This window comes from Rhododendron vialii, chromosome 8a, assembly GCF_030253575.1.
Source record: "Rhododendron vialii isolate Sample 1 chromosome 8a, ASM3025357v1".
Lineage (NCBI taxonomy): Eukaryota > Viridiplantae > Streptophyta > Magnoliopsida > Ericales > Ericaceae > Rhododendron > Rhododendron vialii.
The window spans coordinates 5,491,348-5,512,076 of NC_080564.1; the positions used below are offsets into that span (position 1 = coordinate 5,491,348).

The 20,729-nt window shown below is 36.1% G+C and overlaps 2 protein-coding genes and 1 long non-coding RNA gene across 3 annotated transcripts; 2 read left to right on the forward strand and 1 right to left on the reverse strand.

The window, feature by feature from the left end:
* Nucleotides 1-276: 276 nt before the first annotated feature.
* On the reverse strand, nucleotides 277-7,418 carry LOC131298877 (cinnamoyl-CoA reductase-like SNL6). The gene is made up of 5 exons (XM_058324377.1): nucleotides 6,880-7,418; nucleotides 5,581-5,765; nucleotides 1,870-2,064; nucleotides 1,067-1,220; nucleotides 277-761 (listed from the first exon to the last, which is right to left on the reverse strand). The coding sequence occupies exons 1-5, from the start codon at nucleotides 7,121-7,123 to the stop codon at nucleotides 460-462; spliced, it is 1,080 nt and encodes a 359-aa protein (XP_058180360.1). The 5' UTR covers nucleotides 7,124-7,418; the 3' UTR covers nucleotides 277-459.
* On the forward strand, nucleotides 2,072-5,158 carry LOC131298878 (uncharacterized). The gene is made up of 2 exons (XR_009190570.1): nucleotides 2,072-2,445; nucleotides 2,819-5,158. It is a non-coding gene; the product is annotated as an uncharacterized LOC131298878 (long non-coding RNA).
* A 5,038-nt stretch (nucleotides 7,419-12,456) lies between the features above and the next one.
* Nucleotides 12,457-17,561, forward strand: LOC131298879 (uncharacterized). The gene is made up of 8 exons (XM_058324378.1): nucleotides 12,457-12,639; nucleotides 14,190-14,350; nucleotides 15,711-15,758; nucleotides 15,843-15,889; nucleotides 16,720-16,786; nucleotides 16,861-16,904; nucleotides 17,205-17,262; nucleotides 17,340-17,561. Exons 2-8 carry the CDS (start codon nucleotides 14,291-14,293, stop codon nucleotides 17,388-17,390), a joined length of 375 nt encoding a protein of 124 aa, XP_058180361.1. The 5' UTR covers nucleotides 12,457-12,639; nucleotides 14,190-14,290; the 3' UTR covers nucleotides 17,391-17,561.
* Nucleotides 17,562-20,729: the final 3,168 nt, after the last annotated feature.

Here is a 20,729-nt window from a genome sequence, read left to right on the forward strand (position 1 = left end):
GAGACAAGTGTGGGCAGCCAACCCCACTAGCTGTCAATTTTTCGTAGAGATATGTATATTTTTTATTCAATTTTTACTAATTCAACCCCATTTTAAAATTCATTTTTGCCCTAGCCCATATAAGAGTTTTGTACTTAGCCAAAAAAAAAGTCAAAATAGAATCTTTACCCACAAAATTCCCAAACGTAGCACTAGTTTGTTCGTTCTTCAAAACAAATCAAAGGTTTCATTTCTTTAGACTCTTCTCCTAATCTCTGCTCAACTGCTCTGCACCAATTAGCAACTAGAAAACTGAATTACATATAGTTCAAATTTCCAACCCCACTTATCAAAAATCCTTGCTCCGCCACGGCTTCCTCGTGCCTAAAATTACAAAGATGGGCCAACCTGATTGTCTGATAAAGTTCCGTACGGCAAAAAGTAGCACTACTAAAATTTTACCGATAAATAATAAGACCTCTAACAGTCATCACTACATTGCAGTGTCCTCGACATTAGTCCACAAAGCTTGGTATTTGATAATTTGAACCGGAATGAAAAACTATCAGAAGAGGCGTTTCCCCCTGATAACACGTCCGTTTGCATCCCGGTATCGCCGGCCAATTTTAGTAGCTCTTCCTCTCTCTGAATCACTTGATCAAAGCAAATGTACCTTCCGGATGCTGTCTTGTTCATTGCCTCGAAAACGTATACATGTGCTTCCGCTAATCTATTTACGTCAACTGTAGCCAGCAATCCGTCCCCGTACATCTCTCGAGCTCCTAAATATATGATTGGATTGAATAATGTCAGTGATAGCCCCTTAAATCTTTTACATCCATAAATGCATGTACGGGTGTTCTAGTGCATTTTTGGCGATTCGATCAAGTGAGATTCATGAGAGGTGTGAAGATTCTCACGTGATCCAATGGCCAGAAATACACCATGATGCCGGGGTAAATATTTTTGGGTACAGGAGATCTAGAGTGAAGTTCTTAAACATTAGTTGGTTCATTGGATTCATACAGGTTTTTGAATTTCCACATGGCGAAAAATTCAGGTTGGAAGGATGAAGATGATATGTTACCTTTGAGGTAAGCAAACGTTGGTGTTGAATTCCTGTGAGAGAACTCAGGACCAGTGATGAGACCTGGGCATAAAGTTACCAGCTTGAACTCATCATGCTCTGCTATCCTCCATGCTGCTTTCTCTGCCCTTAGTTTGCCCAATGCATACCAGAGCTGTCATATGTTTTACACCAAGGTGACTTAGTAAAATATCAAATTCACCGAAAGGGGCAATCTCCGTTTAAAGAATTATCGATAGACAGTAGACATGTGAGTAATTGGTATAGTTGGTTTTATAGTTTTCATGGAGAATAGGTTTTTAACTTAAGCCGCCTATTAAATGATTTGTTCATGTGTTGATAGACGTATGAAGACACTGATTTTTTGGGATGCTGTTCGAAATATCACTGTGGACCTGCGATGGGACCATAACCGTGAGTTTGGTGGGGGATGTGGCTAAAGGTATGAGAGAGCTTTATCGGTTTATCCCTAGCCTCCAAGATATCAGAAAATCTCGTAGCAATTACTAATCAAGTGATCACTAGCTTCACACTAATAATTCAGGATCCTCTCAAGACAAGTTTCTTGTGAAATAATCCTGCCCAAGGTTCTTTGACCAACTTGCGATTAAAATTTGCAAGTGATGCCAGCCCTTTTACCAAAATAAATCACACTATAGAAAATTATTTTGTGCACCTAGAGCTTGAGGACCTTTTCCACCACAAAAACTGTGTGTCCACCATGTGCCGAGGGAGGGTCACATTGGTGCATCCTCAAGTGAAGGATTCATTCTCGTGTAAGGTAACAAGAATTGGGGAAGTACCTTTTTCTCAATGCAGAACGGTTCATCGCTCCAGCAGTCATGGTTAACAAGGGTAGATAGGTCACTTCGAGACTTGTCTCGCCAGATGCAGGCCAAAAGAGAGGAAGTGAGTACACAGCTTCTTACAGAGGATGTTCTTGCACATGCTTCCATAACGTTCTCTGTTCCCTTCACTTCTATCTCTGCCATCCATTTCTAACAACAGAAAAAGTTTTAGCTCAATTACTTAGCAAAGCGTAAAAATCCAAGTATATAGTAGTAAGAGTTGAACATCAACCTGTTCCAGTCGACAACTTGACATGAAATACGAAAACAATTTTACCAACACAAAGGGGAATTCAAGATTTATTGCAAATGGAGGGGCAAAGCGGGTACGAATCAACTTGTTAAAGTCCACACACACGCTCATTCAATGTCCATTAGCGTGTGGATTCGGAATCAAGTCTAGAATTCCTTTCGGATTTCCTTGTCTCTAGCAATTTTTCTTGTACAAATTAGTGGCTATAAGGGAAAAAAAACTAACGCAATACAATCTCTTATTTATCTAGCAATCAAACCTAACTAAATAACCTGCAAGTTTACCGGTGAATATGTATACTGCCTTGTGAACAGTTCACAATTCTATTTTAGCTATCAATTTTTTCTTTCACAACTACACTAATACTATCCATTTTACCTAACACCAATTAAAAAATATATTTTTTCACTCATTTTCTATTATCTTTATTGTTTAAAGAGAGGAGAAGGAAGGGAAGAGAGAGAGAAAGAAACAATAAAAAGAAAGAAAGAAAGGAGTATGAATAGTGCATAGGTAAAATATAGTACAACTGTTCATAAATGAATTTTAGCTACCATTTTACCTATACTGGTGCAGCTGTGCTTTTTGAGTTTTTCCTCTCCAAAGTAGCTAAAAAGGCATTTTGCCTATGCGGCTGTACTTGCTCTTAAGTGGGCCTTACAAAGCTACTTTAAGACACACTAGCTATATAGAAAAAGGATGTGGCTGGTTATATGATCTTCTATTTCAGGCGAATGGAAAGAGATATCAGTACTAATGAATAAAGTAACATATCATCCCAGCCGATAAATCTTTTTAAGTGCAATAGGTTAGTAAACTACTACATCTAACCCTTTCACCGTTTTTGAGTAACTAAATCTCGTTCCGCTTTCTCCCAAAACCTTTTTTTTCAAAAAGAAAGTAATTTCAAACTCAAATATAACGAAAATGAAAAAACAAAATTAATTTTTTTTGCACCGTATTAAAGATTTCAATGAAATCTATCAAACAAGATCCATATTAGTAGAAAAATTATTTGCGTAAACACAGAATTTTTGACCTTGACATTGCCTTTTTCTTTTTCTTAAAGTTCTTTTTTTGAAAAATTGGAACGGCCTTAAAAAGATTTTTCTCAATGTCACTTTTTACTTTCCCAGCATTACAAGGCACAAAACCTTCCGGATCCAGCACGAAAAAACAATATGCAGATAGAACAGTGATTATGACCATTCAACTAGATATCTTCTTTGAGAATAAATTCTTTACACCGCCGGTATAAACATTTGTTTTCTCCAAATCAATTGCATTGCGATACATGTCAAAACAGTGGTCTCAATTAATAAAATATGGCGATGTGACGCAATACAATTGATTTGAAGGAAACAAATATTTACACCGACGGTGTAAAGAATTTATTCTCATCTTCTTTGCACCTTTGGAAAAGGGGGAAAAAGTTCTCTTGAAATGTCTTCACTGAATAATGCAAACTCGTGATGCAAAGGTAACCGCGTGACCAGTGGTGGACCTAGAAAATCACAATGGTGGGGGCCCATATTATTTTGTAATCTTCAAGAAAAAATTTGTAAAAAAACAAATGACGCAAAGATTAAATATTCAGTACCGAATAAAATTATATAATGTGTATGTTTACAAAAAGTTTCTACAATATATGTACCTTTAAGGTATTTCTCCATGTTTTCAATAAAAAAAATAGTTCTCCTTGACTTTATTCAAATAAGATAAACTTCAAATACCACCTAGTTAGACGAAAAGCCTTACCAATGACGAAGTACAAAATTTTACAAGTGAGGCTACACAAAACATTAAAAGCCCTAATTTTTTCAATATAGAAAGTCGTGATTTGTTTATCGAAAAAGGTACTCCTAATTTAGTTAACAAGAATTCCTAACTCAAGATCAAAATCAAAGCTCCAATTTCCGGGTATAGTAGTCAATATGTAATGTATCAAACAAAAGACCACCCCGGGTTCCGGGTTTGGCCAAATGGGAATAAAAAAGTTAATAATGTTTGTCCTTCATGAGATCGCATGTTCGAATTCTGCGAAGGCCAAACATTCCAAACCCTTGGGAACACTAGAGGATTTGTCCGGTCATTAAACTTCAGTAACCCGGAATCAGTCAAGGTGTGCCCAAGCTGACCCAAATATCTGGTTATCAAACCAAAATTGAAGTGGTGGGTTAGTTTTTTTTTTTTTTGGCTAGGCGATATACGTCAGCGGATGTTAGTTTGTGGGGGGAGGGAGGGGTATTAGTATTAGCACGGAGTCCAGAGACTATCCACGTGCCCCTTATTGCGTCCACCCCTGCATGTGACACCCATTATGACAATGAAAGGGCCACGCGATCATCTCACTAATTTTTTCTTTTTTTTCATAATTGATATCTGGCAAACTTGACCAACTAATCTGGGAGCAATAAAGTTGTCCACTAACGGGCCCCAAGTAAAAACGAGACAAAACCAGACCCAACACATGAATAATTGATATTTGGAAGCTGGACATGGAAATCCATTTATCCAGTGTTTGTTTACTTTTTGCTACCCATCCAGATTTCCATATCCCCTTCCAAGGTGATAAATTTTAAATTTTGGACACCTCCTGAGGTGTCCAAATCATATCTGCCTCTTGGCCCTCTCTATCCCGCCAAAATACTCCTTTTAATCATTATTGTACTTTATTCACTTTTCATATTGTAATATAATTTCTCTTTCAATCATATCCATCTCTTTAGTTCGCTCATAATATATCCCCTTATCCACTAAAAATTTAATCGCAAAAAAAAAAAGCACGAGCGTGAGTCTAACCAAGACTAAAAAATTCCCAAGACCCTGGTTGCAGAGTGAACACAGCGAAAGCATGCGGTTCATGTGCCTAATAAAAAAAATGTAGATACTCAAATCGTCTGCAATGCAATATCTTAAAAAATAGTGCGAATTATTGGGACCAATTACTATTTCAGCTTTTCAACCCGTCATTATAAATGCAATGACTGCTAAGAAATCGACAGAAAATCAAACCATTTGGTGGAGCCGCTGCCAATCAATGCAAAACAAGTACTACTAGCTACTTGGCTGCTTTTTTTTAATCATAGCTACTAGCTACTTGGCTACTTGCATACCTAATAAACTACTCCATCCGTTCCAAAATGGATGACAATTTTTGAAATTCGTGTTATTTTTCATCGCTTATATTTTTCAATCTATAATATTTTTTATGAGTTTAAAAACTTTGTATGATAGAACTAATCAAGAACTATCAAACAAGATCTATATTGCATATATTTTGAGATTCATATTGAAATATATAAGTAATTGAAATTGGCACAGATATTAAAAATTGACATTTAATTTGGGACGGAAGGAATACTATGGGATTATTAAGGGCTTGTTTGGATAGGAGGGAAAGAGATACTCACAGAATAGCCAGCGAGGCCAGCTGGGTCAATGAAACCGGCGGTGTGAAACACTCCACGACAACCGTCGAATGCTTCCGATATGCTCTGGACATCAGAAAGGTCCCCCATAACAGCGCTGATATTGTTGTTGTTGGTCCCCCTCATCTCCCCCGACATTTCCATCTCTCTCAGCTTATCTCTGTCTTCTGCAGAATTTTCAATTCAAACACCCATTAACGGACTAGTATGAGTATTTTCAAACTACAAAATTGACGGCATATATAAGTTCTTCAGGCTGGCTCTGTTTTAAATTTACTCCGACTATTTATTTGATAGTTCTCTATTAAGTTTATAATATAAAATTTTCAAAATTATGAAACCCACTATAAATTGGAATATATAATCGTTTAGAAGATGAGAATAACGAAAATAAACAAACAGGACAGAGAAAGTATGGAAATAGAGATAAAGATGGTGTCAGGGTCATGGAGTGAAAATAGATTCGATAAAGATTAAAAGAAGCTCGTGCCTCATGGTGGACGTGGACCGATCAAGCCCAATAATGCAAATTCCTTGTTTTCTTCTAGAAGACAGGGACAAATATGGAACCAGATCGCAATTCACGAAACTAGTCATCTCAAAATAAAACAAATCCAATTCTGGTCTTTTAGCCAAAATGAATAATAAAAATTTGGGCACTTACCTCTACAATTCCCATTTCCCGTAAACCAAACAGGGGACGTAATAGTACTATTAGGGGTTAGATTAGTGATCTTGGCATGTGATTAGTTATGCTCTCTCCTAAGATGTTTGGTTTGTAAACAGGACCTAGGCCCCTACACACATTTCAATTATCTCACTAACTATTTTATATTTTTAGATTATTTGGAAAATTCTATAGAATCGACTCCGCAAACACTGCAAGTCTCTCGAGTGAAAAAAAGTTGATAAAATTTCTATATGTGAAAAAACTACTATAATTTTACGTTCTTGAATATTTTTCAATCATGGTTATATAATTAAATGTAATTATATATACGTACACAGTTACAGTTTCGTATTCTTCTTAGAACTAGTACATAGCAATATTTAAAATAGATTATTTTTTGAAAGTATTAACGTAAATACACAAAATTTGGGTTCGCTGATTACAAATCCTGCGTCTATGACTGCTGAAAAGAAGCTGTTGAGGCCACCTCACATGACACGTGTTATGAGTGGGGGAAGTGTGTGGTACAAATCGTAAGAATTAATTCGATATGCACACAAGTTGATCCGAGACATTCTGAATTATAAAAAAAAATATGTACTAGCGTTTACCTTCGTTGGTGACAATAAGTCGGACGGAGTAACCGCGGAGTAAGAGGCGGTTAACGATAGCGATGCCGAGGAACGATATGCCGCTGGTGACGCACACCACCTTCTCTTCGGCCGTCGCATGCCGAGCTGGGTCCCTGAACTCGTCTCCCTCTTTCCCCCTGCGCATCCCGGCGCAAGATAGCAGCATCCGGCGGAATTCCTCGATTTCCAACTGCTGGGTCTCGTATTGCCCGATTATCCCCATAGCAGAAGAGGATGCGAGTAGTCTCACAGACTCTCGGAGTAGCTTCTGTTGCTACTTCCTCCCGTCTCTCGAATTTAATAAGTGCCGGTAGAAGTCGCCATGAGAGAGAGAGAGAGAGAGAGAGGAAACCGATTTAACTGGATGGCTTGTCGCTTCATGCAATTTGTACATGGATTTCGGTTCAGCTTTATTAACAGCCACAGGGATGAACCATCGGCTTGGCTTACTTCATCAGCTGAGCCTGTCCAAACTAAAAACACCAACGGCCCATTTGCCAGACCGAATATAAACACACATATATATGTTATCACTACTAGCATAAAGCCTAGATCCAGAGACCCAAATAAATAAGAAGGGACACTCTGTTCGTTCACAGATTTATTTAGCCATTCAAAAATAAATAATCTAAAATACTTGAGCATATTTTTTCAATCCCATTAATTGAAAATGTTGAACAATCCAATTAGACAGCAATCCCAAAAAACTTAATTATATAGTAGGCATGTTGATACGCTCTCTTTAGTCTTGCGCTTTTTGTAGGCATCCTACATAAATAAAGAGAACACATAAATATAAGCCTCTGTTTATTATCCCAATTAATAACAGTTTTATGATCAATATAAAATTATTGTTACCTTGTAATACGTACATACACTCGTGAGATCAATCAACATTCAACACAAATGTCACTGAATAGATAAAATTTATTTCATGTGGATTTTTTTGCCACTATGACTATAAATGTATAGGCTCGTTTTGAGTAGGATGCTATATAATTTTGAATCACGTTCAATCCATTATCCTGCAAAAATGATAAATGATACGTCTATAAATTCATAGGTTTGCTCTGTGTAGGATGCTATAAAAATTAAGATATTTGGTTTTCAGGAGTTCACCTTTGATTTCATTTTTTTTGAAATCAATAGGTGGAGTGGAAGACAAACTTTGCCAAAGTATCCTTGAGGGTGAGTTTTATATATTGAATCAGTGGAGTCTTTTATCATCATCTTCTCATCATATCTTTTTAGACAAAATCACAAGATTTAGATGCTATCCATCCAATACACGGCCATGAAAAGAAACATTTTATCTCATAGATTGCATTACCATAATCAACAATAATCGACCTAGGCACAAACAATATCATGAAACAGAAATAAGATACACAACTATCCATCATACGGAATGAATTATCCGGTTACGTCAATCTAGTTATCCCAACTGGTAAATAAAATCCCACTAATCCATATTATAACAAAGAATGACCCATAAATATTAAAATCCCACTAAAAATGACCCAGAAATTTTTTAAAAAATAAAAAACAAAATTTAGCCGAAACCCAATAGATTTTTGGGAATAGGCTACCATAAGTTTTTTTTACTTTTAATAATAACAAAGAACATTGTACGTGGAACTCAATTTGAAATTCATATCATGTTAGTACTCACCAAAATTCTAGGAACTCAAATTGAATCACGATAATCTGCATAAAAATATACAGTCCATAGGCGATTTTTCTATTTGGAGGTGTATTATTTAAGTTTGGCACACCAATCACTTCTTGGATAGTTTCCCATAGAATTGGCACGACAATCTTTTTAGCTATTAAAATAGAAACAGTCGTGAGACAGGACTATATACACAACTATCCATCGCGCGAAATTTTCCCCCAATTACATTCATTAAACACACAACGAAATTCATGGTCACGTAGACAATCATGCTCCTTCACCATCCAAAAAACAGTATTAATGGAGAACGTACGAGGCCTTAAAGGTGTTTACAAAAAACGAAAATAGTTAGCTAGAGTGGAATGACTTTGAGTTAGTCATTTGCCGTTTCGATGATTCTTTTGTCGTTTGAACGATCATTGTCAGCGTCTCCACACTCAAGTATTTTTCTTTTTCCATTGGAGTGATTTTACATTCGGGTTGACATTCGCACGATCCATCCTATAAAAAATTGATTGATCATCCATGCACAAAGTGTGTAAAGGAAAAAATAATTATTAGCGATAAATAATTATTAGAGTGTTCGGGTGTTTAAATCTACTCTGTGCATAGCACGGGAAATCGACTCACACACCTTGAAATTGAATAAATCGACTCGTCCTTCGTGTACGGCGTGTGAAAAGAAAAAAGCATTGACACATAAACATACAAATAAGTACATCAAAGAGGCTTGCCCCGAAGTTGGAAAGATTGTTTGGCCGTCGTACCATATGTGGCTTGATTCAGTATCTCGACACGATTTCTCTTGTACTGTGAAAGCAAAAAAGAGAGACGTAGAACGAATTAACAAACAAAAGTTTCTGTTTTTTGCAGTATTCGTATTCAAAAAATTGATTAAATAGAGCTATACCAAGAAAAATAGCAACAGAGATTAGTTTTTTTTAGCTAGCTAAAAGGAACAATTATGGAAAGAAGAGAAAGATGATTGCTTGTTTTCCATTTGAAACTGAAGCAATTATTGGTGCAATTACGTATGGAAGAATCAAGCAATTACTAAAGCAATTACGTATGGAAAATTATGGAAAGGAGAGGAAGATTTTTTTTTTTCAATTTTTTGAATATGTAGGTGCCACATGTCGCAACCATAGGCATCCTTACTAACGCCACGTGTCGCAACCACGGTCCTTCTAGCCATGATATAAACGATTGAGATAATATTCCCGAATTGTATATCCCTATTGGACTGGTTATAGTAATACTTTCTTCTCCCATATCCTTATTGTATTGTCTTCAGAATAATGATTTATGCACTCCTTTTTTTTACATTTCACATTCTTTTTTTTGTCTTTATCCGGATGAATTTACAATGTTACCATTGTACGTGTGGAAATGTGTATTGAAAAAATGACAACATAATAAATTCATGTGATTTGAGACAAAAAAAAGAAGAAAAAAAAAGAGGAATGTGAAAATCACTTCTCTATTTTACCGTAATTGAGAAAATAGAACATATCCTTTCAATTCTATATACATCTACTTATATCCACCACAAAATAAACCAACCATATACAAATTCCATCTTCTATGAATTACCTCAAATAAATAACCAACAACATTATCCCCCTATATGGATATATATCCGTCTTATTATCATACTCTCACTGTCCGGATTTAATAGTCTATTTTGGGAGTTCGTGTCACTTTTCAATCAATTATATCTTATAATTTATAATGTTTTATGTAATTTTGAAATCATTATCTTACAGAATAATTGAGATCTACAGTATCACAAGATCTATATTGGATATAAATTTTTTTACTAATTTAAAAATATAACTCATTTTTTATTCGATTAAAATTAAATTAGAAATTATTAAATCCGGACAGAGGAAATATCTTTTGCATAAAAGTATATCCATCCAAAAATTAATCCGGTTGGCAAACCGCCTGCGAACTTTCAGCAAACTCGATAGAAGCAGCCGGCTCCACTATTGTCCGCCCGGCTTGGACGAGGCGGCTTGGCTTAAAACAACAGCTCAGATGGGAAGACAGGAGATTTCGGTTCGGGATCAGTCACGTGCTGACCGGCCAGTAAGCACGGGGATCATGCAATGCCGCGCTACCACCCCCACGGTACTAGTAAAAAGAAATGATAGCGCGACGATAGCTGTACCACGAAATGTTTTTAAAACGCAAAGTTTGGCTCTTTCTGAGCTTACGTGGTCTCTATTTATTGGTTGATATTCGACTGGCCTGTGACTTTAGACACGGCTGGCTTACACAGACAAGTTCTTCTTCTTTTTTTTTTTGAACAGCCAAAAGGGTGGAAGGGGCGACCAACGTTACAATCCCTTTTGAGGGTGATCATAGGGGCTCCTTACTTGCTGTGAAATGTCCGGTTCGAGCCATAGCTATTATTCTAGATGACAAGCCGTCATCACAAGACCCACCTACATATAAGTGGACATAAATATTTACCCCTACATCCCATTGTTACTGGCAAGACTCGAAACGGAGTCTCACCTAAGGATAAAGGACACCCTATCCACTAAGCTACCATCTCCCCGGTGGTAGCAGACAAGTTCATCACAGAAGAAAGCAAAGTCAACTATAGACTGCCTTGTTGTCTTTGTTATTTGAAAAGAATTTTTCAAAAAATTCCTCCTAAATTCTTTTTACTTTCAACATTTTTCTCTTTATCTCTCTCCACTTATTACCCCTACTATTTTTCAAAAAAACTTTTTAAAACACAAACCAAACAAAATTTTTAAAATTAAAGGAAATAATTTTGTCATTCTTTTTTTTTTTCTAACGATATTTTTCTTCTCTCCCCAAATAAATCATCTATATTACTATTGCAGTGAGGCTCGTTGGCTACAAACCGCCTTTATGCCTCAAGATGGTGAGCTATAGGGTTGGTCTTCAATAAATACCAATGTTCTGAATACCGTACCGGTCAGGGTACCGGTTTTTCTATTGGTACGGTATGTACCGGTACCGGTCAAATACCGGGTACCGTTTCGGATTGATCGCTATTAGTGTTATTTTCCTACTTAAAAAAAAATTTATAGTATAATATACACTTTTTTAAAATAAAAAAAATAAAAAATCCGGTATTTGCCCGGTACCGTCCGGTATTTGCCCGGTACCGTCCGGTATATTGTCCGGTACTTGAAAAAAATATAAATTTAAAAGTAGTCCCGTACTGTCCGGTACCGGCCGGTATGTCCGGTACCGACCGGTATTTGAGCCGGAACGAAATTAGAGGTGTAGGGTACCGAATTTGGTCAAAAACGGTACGTACCGACCGGTACGAAACGGTATTAATAACATTGATAAATACGGTAACATTTAACAACTTCAGGGCCTGTTTATATGCAAGATAAGGATTGTGGATATTAATTAATAAGAGGAATAAGATAGTAGTAGGTATTAATTAATAAAAAATGATTCACATTAATGTGACGTTAATAGAAGATGTATTAAATACTACATGGTTTGGATGGTGTATTAAAAAGGAGCTATAAAATAGTACTTGATTTGGATGAAGGATAAATTGGAAGTATAAGGGAGAATGAATAATGTAAAAACTGTTAAATAACTTTTTTGCCCTTGTACAGTGTTAAGTTAAATTATTCATTAAGATAAATATAAAATTGCAAAAGTCAATAAAATGAATTACTTTTCATAACTAAGAAATAATAATTTAATTAATTAATTAATTTGCTAAGTATAAAAAAATTAAAATTCATTTCTGTATAAAGTGTTTTTTTTTAATTTCATGTTTTTTTTAAGTTTGGATGAGTGTTTTTTTTTTTTTGGCAAATGCATGAAACACATGGCATACATGCACATAATATAAAATTCCTAAGTTCTTTTTTATTCTCTTTTTTATTGCCGTAATAAGAGAGAGAGAGAGAGAGAGAGAGAGAGAGGAGAACGGCAGCAGCAGCTCCTCGCCGGACTTCACGATCGCAGCAGAGAAGGAGAACGGAGGAAGATCCAGTTCACACACGGACTTCACGATCGTCGTCGATCGGCGGCGTCTCCTCGCTGTCGTCACGGTACGCCCCCCCCCCCCCCCCCCCCCCCCCCCCCCCCCTCTCTCTTTTCCATTTTTCCCGATCTGTCATAGGAGGCTGCTGTGGGTGGGGGAAGGGGGATAAGGAGGGGTAAAATCGTCAATTTTTGAGGGGTATTAGGGGGGATTAGATATGGTTATCTCAAACCCTGCCATAAGTAATACCCCGAATCCCCTTCTCGCCGGTGTTAGAGAAGAAGGGGGATAAGCAATACCCAGCCTCAATGGCTTCCCAAACCAGGGCTTCGGCTGTGAGACCAGGTTTAAAAGAGGGGTATTGTTAACACCCCTTGGTAAGCCGACATCCAAACAGGTCCTCAGTTCTCTATAAGGAGAAATTTTTCGGTGCCGTGTGGGTATATCCCACGTGGTACCACATCCAAGCCGCCCAATACACTATTTGACAAGGGCGGAAGTACACCCACCATGGGTTGGGCTGTAGCTCAGGTCCACTTTAGAAACCCTCCATAAAAAATAATAAATAGCTAGTTTTTACTAGCAGCGGAGTCGCGATTTTGATATGAAGGGGGGCCGGCTTAATAGCTAAAACTTTTTTATCTCATAAAGTGTTTGCTTTCCAACACATCAAATTTGTACATTGAAATAATTTTAGCCTAATGTAGTTAAAGTATACCGATCATTTTGCATTTTTGTCAACAGTCACGTGTTTATTTTTCATTGATGAAAAAATTGAGAATGTAAAATAACTGATTTTTTATCAAATTAAACAAAAATTATTAAGATTATAAGTACCTACATGAATAATTATCGATAATATTCAAAATCAAGTATATAAATATAAAAAATTTAAAAATCTAGGTCGGGACCCTAGGCCCCAACATAGCTTCGCCCCTTGTTTTTGGAAGCTCTAGAATATCCTTGTGAAGTATGTAGAGTTTTTTGTGAGAATTAATCGCATGTGTAATTCCAGAATTATCTCTGAAAATATCTTTGTACTAGAACACTTTCCATGAAGAGTATAAATAGGTGATAGGTTCTAACCATTTTGTACCAAACCAAAAAAAATTTGAGTTCAAATATAATACAAACACTCTCGTTCCCAACTCTTGTTTTTAATATTATCTCTCCTCCACAAATCTTGAACATATTTTAAGATACGCAATACGTATTCTATATGATTTATACAAATGAAAAAAAATTTGCCCACCCAAAATTTTTTTTTGATTAGCCCAAAATAAAATCAATTCTTGGTTCTACCCTTGCTATTGGATAGTTTGGATTGAAACTCTCTCTCTCATTTCACTTCAACACTCTCTTCTTCTTCTTTTTTCTTTCCAAATCCGAGCTGTCCAAAAACGCAATAAACAGTTCGAATGTACGAGTGGACACTACGTGGTACCCGCTCAGCAATGAAATTTTTTCCCTCTCTGAAGTACTACTATGTTTTCTTCAATCTATGTTTTCTCATCCAAGAGTAACGGGAATTTGGAAAGCTACAGAATTTTTTGCTGAAGCTAATATACTACTGTACAATTTTTTTTGAAAATTAATTGTAATTTTTTTTTTGATAAGAGGTTATTAATTGGAGATAGGAGAGGTCTCTGAAGTCTCAAATTCTCAATTCTTCTGCAAGCATGCAACTCTCTCTCTCCCTCCCCGCATAGAAGATAGTTATGGCTAGTTCAGGCCCTCCATTTCCAGTGCCTCACAAGAAACTCTCGCTAGATATCAATGTGAGTCTCTCTCTCTCTTTTACCTTCCTTTTCTATATTGATTTCTGGATCATTGCCGTTAATTTCCTGGGGAGAATAAATTTTTTCCCTTTCTTTTCTTCTTACATTTAGCGCCTTTTGTTGTTTTCATCTCAGTTAAGCTTACAAAATGGTGGAGCTAATAGTTTGGCTGTTACTACCATATAAGGCTATATATAATACTAGCACGTTGGTATGTTGGACCTTAACTAAAACGTGATCATTCATATAAACAGGATGATGATAACCAAAAATTTCCCTCACAATAGGTGTAACCAACTAACCAAGTGGAAGTTCTAAGTTGGCATTGGTTATAGCTTGCACACAACCTGTTTGCTTTAATGTCTGCTCTGTTTTTTCCACACTGGTGATGTTTCATGGAGGGAGGGAGGGAGGGAGAGAGAGAGAGAGAGAGAGATGAATATGAAATCCATTGGAATTCATCAGTTTGTAGGACTGGAATTTAATGGGTGGATGTGAAACGGCAATCCACATGATATGAAATCCAATTGCTAAATGGATGGTTAGAAGAGCCATTTCAAAATTAAATTGTGGGGCGTCGGGTTTTCTGGAGGAGTTTTATCAAAGATTGTAGTTGTACATAAATATATGTTTGATAAACTTGCCTTGGACAGTTGGACTGAACCATTTTTTTTTATAGATGCTATGAGACAATGTTAGGACGAAAAAGTGACAACTATGCTGAACGACCAATACAAAAACCAGTTCAACATTCTTGAACTAAAACATTATTTATCTCCCTTTTTTCTCTTTTTGGGAAATGATAATGGCAAAATTGTTTGTGTTTGTGCCAAAACTTTAGTGTATAAAAGCTTTGTACCTTGCACATGGTACAAAGCTTTTATGTACTACAGTTTTGGCACAAACAAAAACAGTTTTGGCATTAGCAACACTCTTTTTTTAACCCTTCTACTTCCTCACAAAAATAAAAATAAAACAAAAATGTTCAAACACAAAGGGGTTCCCCGTTTAATGGAAGCAAAGGCAATGGAGAAAGTTGAATCCTTCGCTTTTAACGAACGTGGCTAGCGCCATTGGATTTTGATATTTTGAATTATGGAGACATACACATGCATATTCGTGTGGGGTCTGGTTGGGATGAAACTAAGTTTTCAAATCTAAAACCATTTAGTTCTAGCACTTGGAGTTTTGCTGCAAAATGTCGCTGTTGGATCTTTCTTTGTGAATTTAACCTTGCAACTTTCCAATATACACATGTCTACCCGTGTTTTCATAGTCTTTTACTTTTTATATCAATTCTATCATTTTTATGTGTTCTTTCACGAAACCAAACTGAGATTCTTACCTTTTCTTGTGGCAGGGAAGTAAAACGGAGCTAATTATTTGTAGCTATGATGATCATATTCTTGTGGGTTCCACACTTCCCTTTGGTTGGAAAGGACTATGATTGTGGATGGGGGTGCTTCTAATACTTTAGGTGTTTTTTCTTTAGGTTATCGCAACCCAGATAGGAAGCATGGGAACAATATTGCATGCCAGGTATGTATGCTGTTGTTTTATTACTTTTTACTTCGGAAAGTTCTCATTTCAAAAAAAAAAAAAAAAAAAACTTCGGTTGTTTAGCAGGCATAGATTGTATAGTTGGAATGACATTCAAAATAGTGAGGTCTAGTTGAAAGTCATATTTTTATGCTGCAAAATATCCTATGATTTTGATTGCTGATCTTGATCTTTATGTGCACTCAGTGTTCTTATTTAATCCTATATTGCAAGTAAATGTTGAACATTGTGTTGTTAAAGTTCTCATTGATTAAGTTGTCTGCGTGTCAGGACATTATGCTTCTCTTATCTGAAAATATTCCCACAATAGGACTATTCTACATACGGCCAGATTCATTTCTTAGGCCAATTCTCAAAATGTGACAGCTTGTTCAAGATGTGAAATTCACATGTTTCCATTGTAAAAGATACCAGCAGAGTCAAAAATAATTCGTCTGTGTAGCTCCAATTACAAAGATTAACGAAGGGTGGGATAAATTGTTCAAACTCAAACTCAAAGTCACATGTCTGCTTGTCTATATGACTGATATCAAGCCACATAAATATAGGTGTATTTTCTTTATATAGCAGATAACTAGAAGTAAGAACAGGAGAAAACAAAAGAAGAGGATGGGGCCGGAAGAGTAGATCGTAAGACACGGCTCCTGGTTTTTACTTTTTACTACTTTTCTTGCTAATTGTTTTAGCATTACTGGTGCCAAAGCCATGCTACTTAATATTATCCTTTTGGTGTGAAAGAGGATTGACTTTTTACTCATTACCTTTCATCTGGGAGAAAGTTTGGAAAAGTTGTCTTTAATGATTTGCAGGAAGGAAGAAGGGATGTTAATTCAGCCGACCTTCAATGTCTCTGTTATATTTGGTAAACGAGACGAGGTAAGAAAGCCTATGCTTTACTCTGTTCCTTTAGTCTCTATTAAGTGTTTGATCAACTAAATGCACATTTGCAGCCAATGCTAGTAGCATGTGCTCGTCAGCTGATCGAAAACATTAGGTATTTTCCCCTTTACTTTATAATGATAGTATCACACATATGATCCGAATGAAAATTAACTCATTAATCACCCACCACAACTTTGTTGTCCTACATTTGGAACTTCAGTGAATACCATCATACTTGATGCTTTTGCCTATGAATCTTCATACAAATAAAATGTAACCCTCTTTTTTCCTATCGGACATATGCATGAATTCTACGATGCGTGTATATAATGCTTTTACTAGCGTTTGTTGTTAAGATTACAAGAAGTTCTTTGAGTGAATATCTTTTTCACACATTATGTTATGGTTGCAGTAGCTGTGGATCTTCCAGGCCATTGGTGCTTTCTCTTGGTCTCAAGGACCATTCTGCGGTACAAATCTAAACATCTGAATTTTGTTGAAAATGAAATAGGTGGAAGTGCCTAATGACAACCGTGGTTTCATGCAGGAAACATTGAAAGGCATTATTCATGCTGTGATAGAGAATCGCCTCTGGTAATTTTCTGCCATAGAAATCTGAAAATGATTCTCGAAGTAGACTCGTAGGCAGGCCTTTGTAGCTTTGAACTTATTGTGCCTGGGACTGCCTTCTCTTGGTGGTTTGAAATGGAGGATATTATTATATTGAAGGAAAAACCAAGGTTAATTTTACTTATTCACACATTAACCATATATTTGACCCAAATTTATTAGGCTGTTATATTGCTAATAAAAGGATAGTGATACTCGTACTAATTAGCTTCTCAAACTCGGGGTGTGTTAGGGCCAGAGAACGCACACAAGCAAAAGAAACAATTAATCGAACGAACAAGACATGCAACATACGTGGTTCCGACTTAAGTGATATAAAGTGTCTAATGGAGCATATTTTCATTTTCTTGCTAATAAATTCTTGACATTTGATTTTGTCCTCACTTTTAACGCTTTTGGAGTATAATGACCTTATCAAACGTTTTTGAAAATGTCAACGGAGATGCTCTTGAACTATGAACTTCAGGTAGCAATTTGGTGAATATATACTATACAGGAATGGTAATGTAAAATCCACTAAGAGCCATGAAACGAGCATCTGGTTGATAAGCCCGCGCATTAATCTATTTCACGGTCGCCTTATTTCATCAATGTATTCTATACCGATAGAATTTTGTGATCAATAGCATAGACTCCCTGGATTTCTATGCCATAGTGGCAAGACTTCCGTGCGGTTTGGTTAGCCGGAATAGATACGAGACTGGATTACAAATCCCACGAGACAGCATTTGCTGACGTTTGAATGTAGCAATCCCTAGAGATATACAATTCTAGAACTCATAGGGTATATGCTATCTTATGTTACGTAATACTATAAATCTCCTTTCTAGTTTGGCCCGATCTCGTCCTGCGAACTTCGTGTCTTTTCACGTCGAGTGGATTTGATAAAAACTCTCGATTATGGTTCAAGTTAGTAATTGTCTTGAGAGCATGTTTGATTGATGGAATTAATGATGGGCTTGTGGGGTATGTAGCTAATTTATTCGTTTTAAGAAATTCTACGAGTTGATGTTCTGTCTCTGGAATCCATTTTTCCCGAAATAGACTTGTTCCCAAGCACTGTATCAAATGATGTACGATCAACATAATTTGTGACGTGATTTCTGTTCTTGACAAGCTCTAAGAAGTGGATTGTCCCGATTGCTCGGAAAGAGCCCAATAGGACACCCTAGCCTCTTTTTAGCTGGATCCTATTGAAAACGTACTTCAAGTTAGAGTTTCTTTTAGACATACAACAAAGTACTCCCCTCCGTCTGTCCCATTTTTTTTTGTCATTTTTGGTATTCGTGTCAGTTTTCAATTGCTTATATCTTCCATTATGAATCTAAAAAAATATGCAATATGGGTTTTGTTTGATAGTTCTCGATTAGTGTTATATAAAGTTCTTAAAATTTTGAAAAACTTTATAGATTAGGAGATACTATAAACGTTTAAAGAATGGCACGAAAAACGAAAAATGACAAACAAAATGGGACGGAGGGAGGACTAACTTTGTGGTGGACTTTTGGAACTACCTCTTGTTTGGTGATTGGATTATTTCCTTTAGTCAACTGTTTTTGATTGGTTTTGAACTCTTTAACTTCATTTGTTTGAACTTGGATGCCAATTTTGATTGAAATCCATGAATGCGTACGGAGTTGCTCACACTGAATTCATTGCAATCCAAATTCACTTACGAGATTAGTCATATTAAATTCTAATCTTATTTGAGCTATGATATGATATTATGAGTTCGTAATGCAAGTCGCCGATATCTTAAGGAAATACGTGGAAAGTTTGGTTACATTTTCTTTTGTTTAAAGAAGCTGTATGCATTCTTAATGATCAAAAAGCTTTTCATATAGTATAATATAATGTGCTATGACATTAAATAATGTCCCAAAATCTCATTCTTAACTTTTCCTTCAAGTTAATTAAGAAACACTGTTGATGTGATGACAATGGGTGTTCCCATGTGTTGGCTTCTTGCTAAAGTTGGAGTTTGCGTCTCGGATGGGCGTAAGATTATTCTTAATATTGTGTTTACTCGGTTGGGTCTCGGGTTAAGAATATGATGCTATCACTCTTTATTCTTATTAATCTTTATAACAACTCAGAAATTAATGAAATTTTTTTGTCTTTCAAAAAAAAAAAAAAAAAACTCTTGATGTGACGACGAGAATGTATAAAACTACTTCATTCATTCCTTTTTAAGTGTCTTGTTTCATAACTCTAACCCCGTTTGGCTAAATAAGCCAAGTGGCTTGTTTTTTTTGTCCTTATTCAAATTTTTTTCGTATTTGTTAGTTTTTCGTTATTTTTTGGGGATTAATGCATTGTCATGACGAGAGGAATTTAAAAAGTTAAAAATTATGATCGAAATCAATTTTTTTTGAATAAAGATGAAATTAACTAACAAATACGAAAAAAATTTGAATAAGGACAACAAAATAAATCACTTGGCTTATTTAGCCAAACGGGTTATTAAAAAGACATTATTATTATACCTTTTACATTAACTTTTTCCTCAACTTTTCTTACTTATCCATCATCATTACATTTTTACTCATTAACTTTTCAATTTTTAGAGACAAAATAGACAATGCACAAATTTTTACCCACTAACTTTACAAAATGGATAGTTATTAAAGGATAGCTCAATATAAAATACTGGATTCTAAATAAGAAACGGAGAGAGTATAAATGATTATTTTAACCTTCGCCCAAATGGTGTAGGATAATAGGTAAAATGTGCATTGATATCCAAAAAATATGTATTGATATTTGTGAAAGTGCTTTGATATTTATGAGATATGCATTGATATTCGAACTTGTTTGAAATTATTGGCATTTTATCCTCTGCCCAGTGTGCGGGGGTTAGCAAGACCGAACTATAAAAACTAGTTTTTCATTTTTGGAGAATGATTTTGACACTCTCCAAATTGATAACCGCGCTTCTAAAGGGGGGGAATTGAGAGGGACTGTAGTGCACCCGCCCGCAATATAACGTGTAGTGCGGCCAATTCGACCGTTTATTTCGGCACGGACGACTTGGATTTAATCCGAACTCCTACAAATCCTAGCCGTTCATTGTTCAGATAAAAATCTGAGCCGTCTATTGCTGAGATGAACGGCCAGATTGGCTGCCGCACTACATATGTAGTGCGGGAGGTGCACTACAGCACCCCCGGGTCCAAGGGGAGAGTGCCAAAATTAATCCCTATATGAAATTGATTTTGACACTCCCCTAGAGAATGTGGTTATCAATTTGGAGAGTGTCAAAATTAATTTCTTCCTTCTTTTTTTAATTGGAGTATCTTACTCCTAG

Excerpts from the sequence above, each read along its gene's own strand:
- LOC131298877 (XM_058324377.1), bottom strand. The coding sequence starts at position 7,123 with ATGGGGATAATCGGGCAATACGAGACCCAGCAGTTGGAAATCGAGGAA. Across the intron at positions 2,065-5,580 it reads CTGGCCTCGCTGGCTATTCT|AAATGGATGGCAGAGATAGA; the intron begins GTGAGTATCTCT and ends TTCTGTTGTTAG. Across the intron at positions 762-1,066 it reads AACGTTTGCTTACCTCAAAG|GAGCTCGAGAGATGTACGGG; the intron begins GTAACATATCAT and ends TCATATATTTAG.
- LOC131298879 (XM_058324378.1), top strand. The coding sequence starts at position 14,291 with ATGGCTAGTTCAGGCCCTCCATTTCCAGTGCCTCACAAGAAACTCTCG. Across the intron at positions 16,787-16,860 it reads TATTTGGTAAACGAGACGAG|CCAATGCTAGTAGCATGTGC; the intron begins GTAAGAAAGCCT and ends GCACATTTGCAG. Across the intron at positions 17,263-17,339 it reads GTCTCAAGGACCATTCTGCG|GAAACATTGAAAGGCATTAT; the intron begins GTACAAATCTAA and ends GGTTTCATGCAG.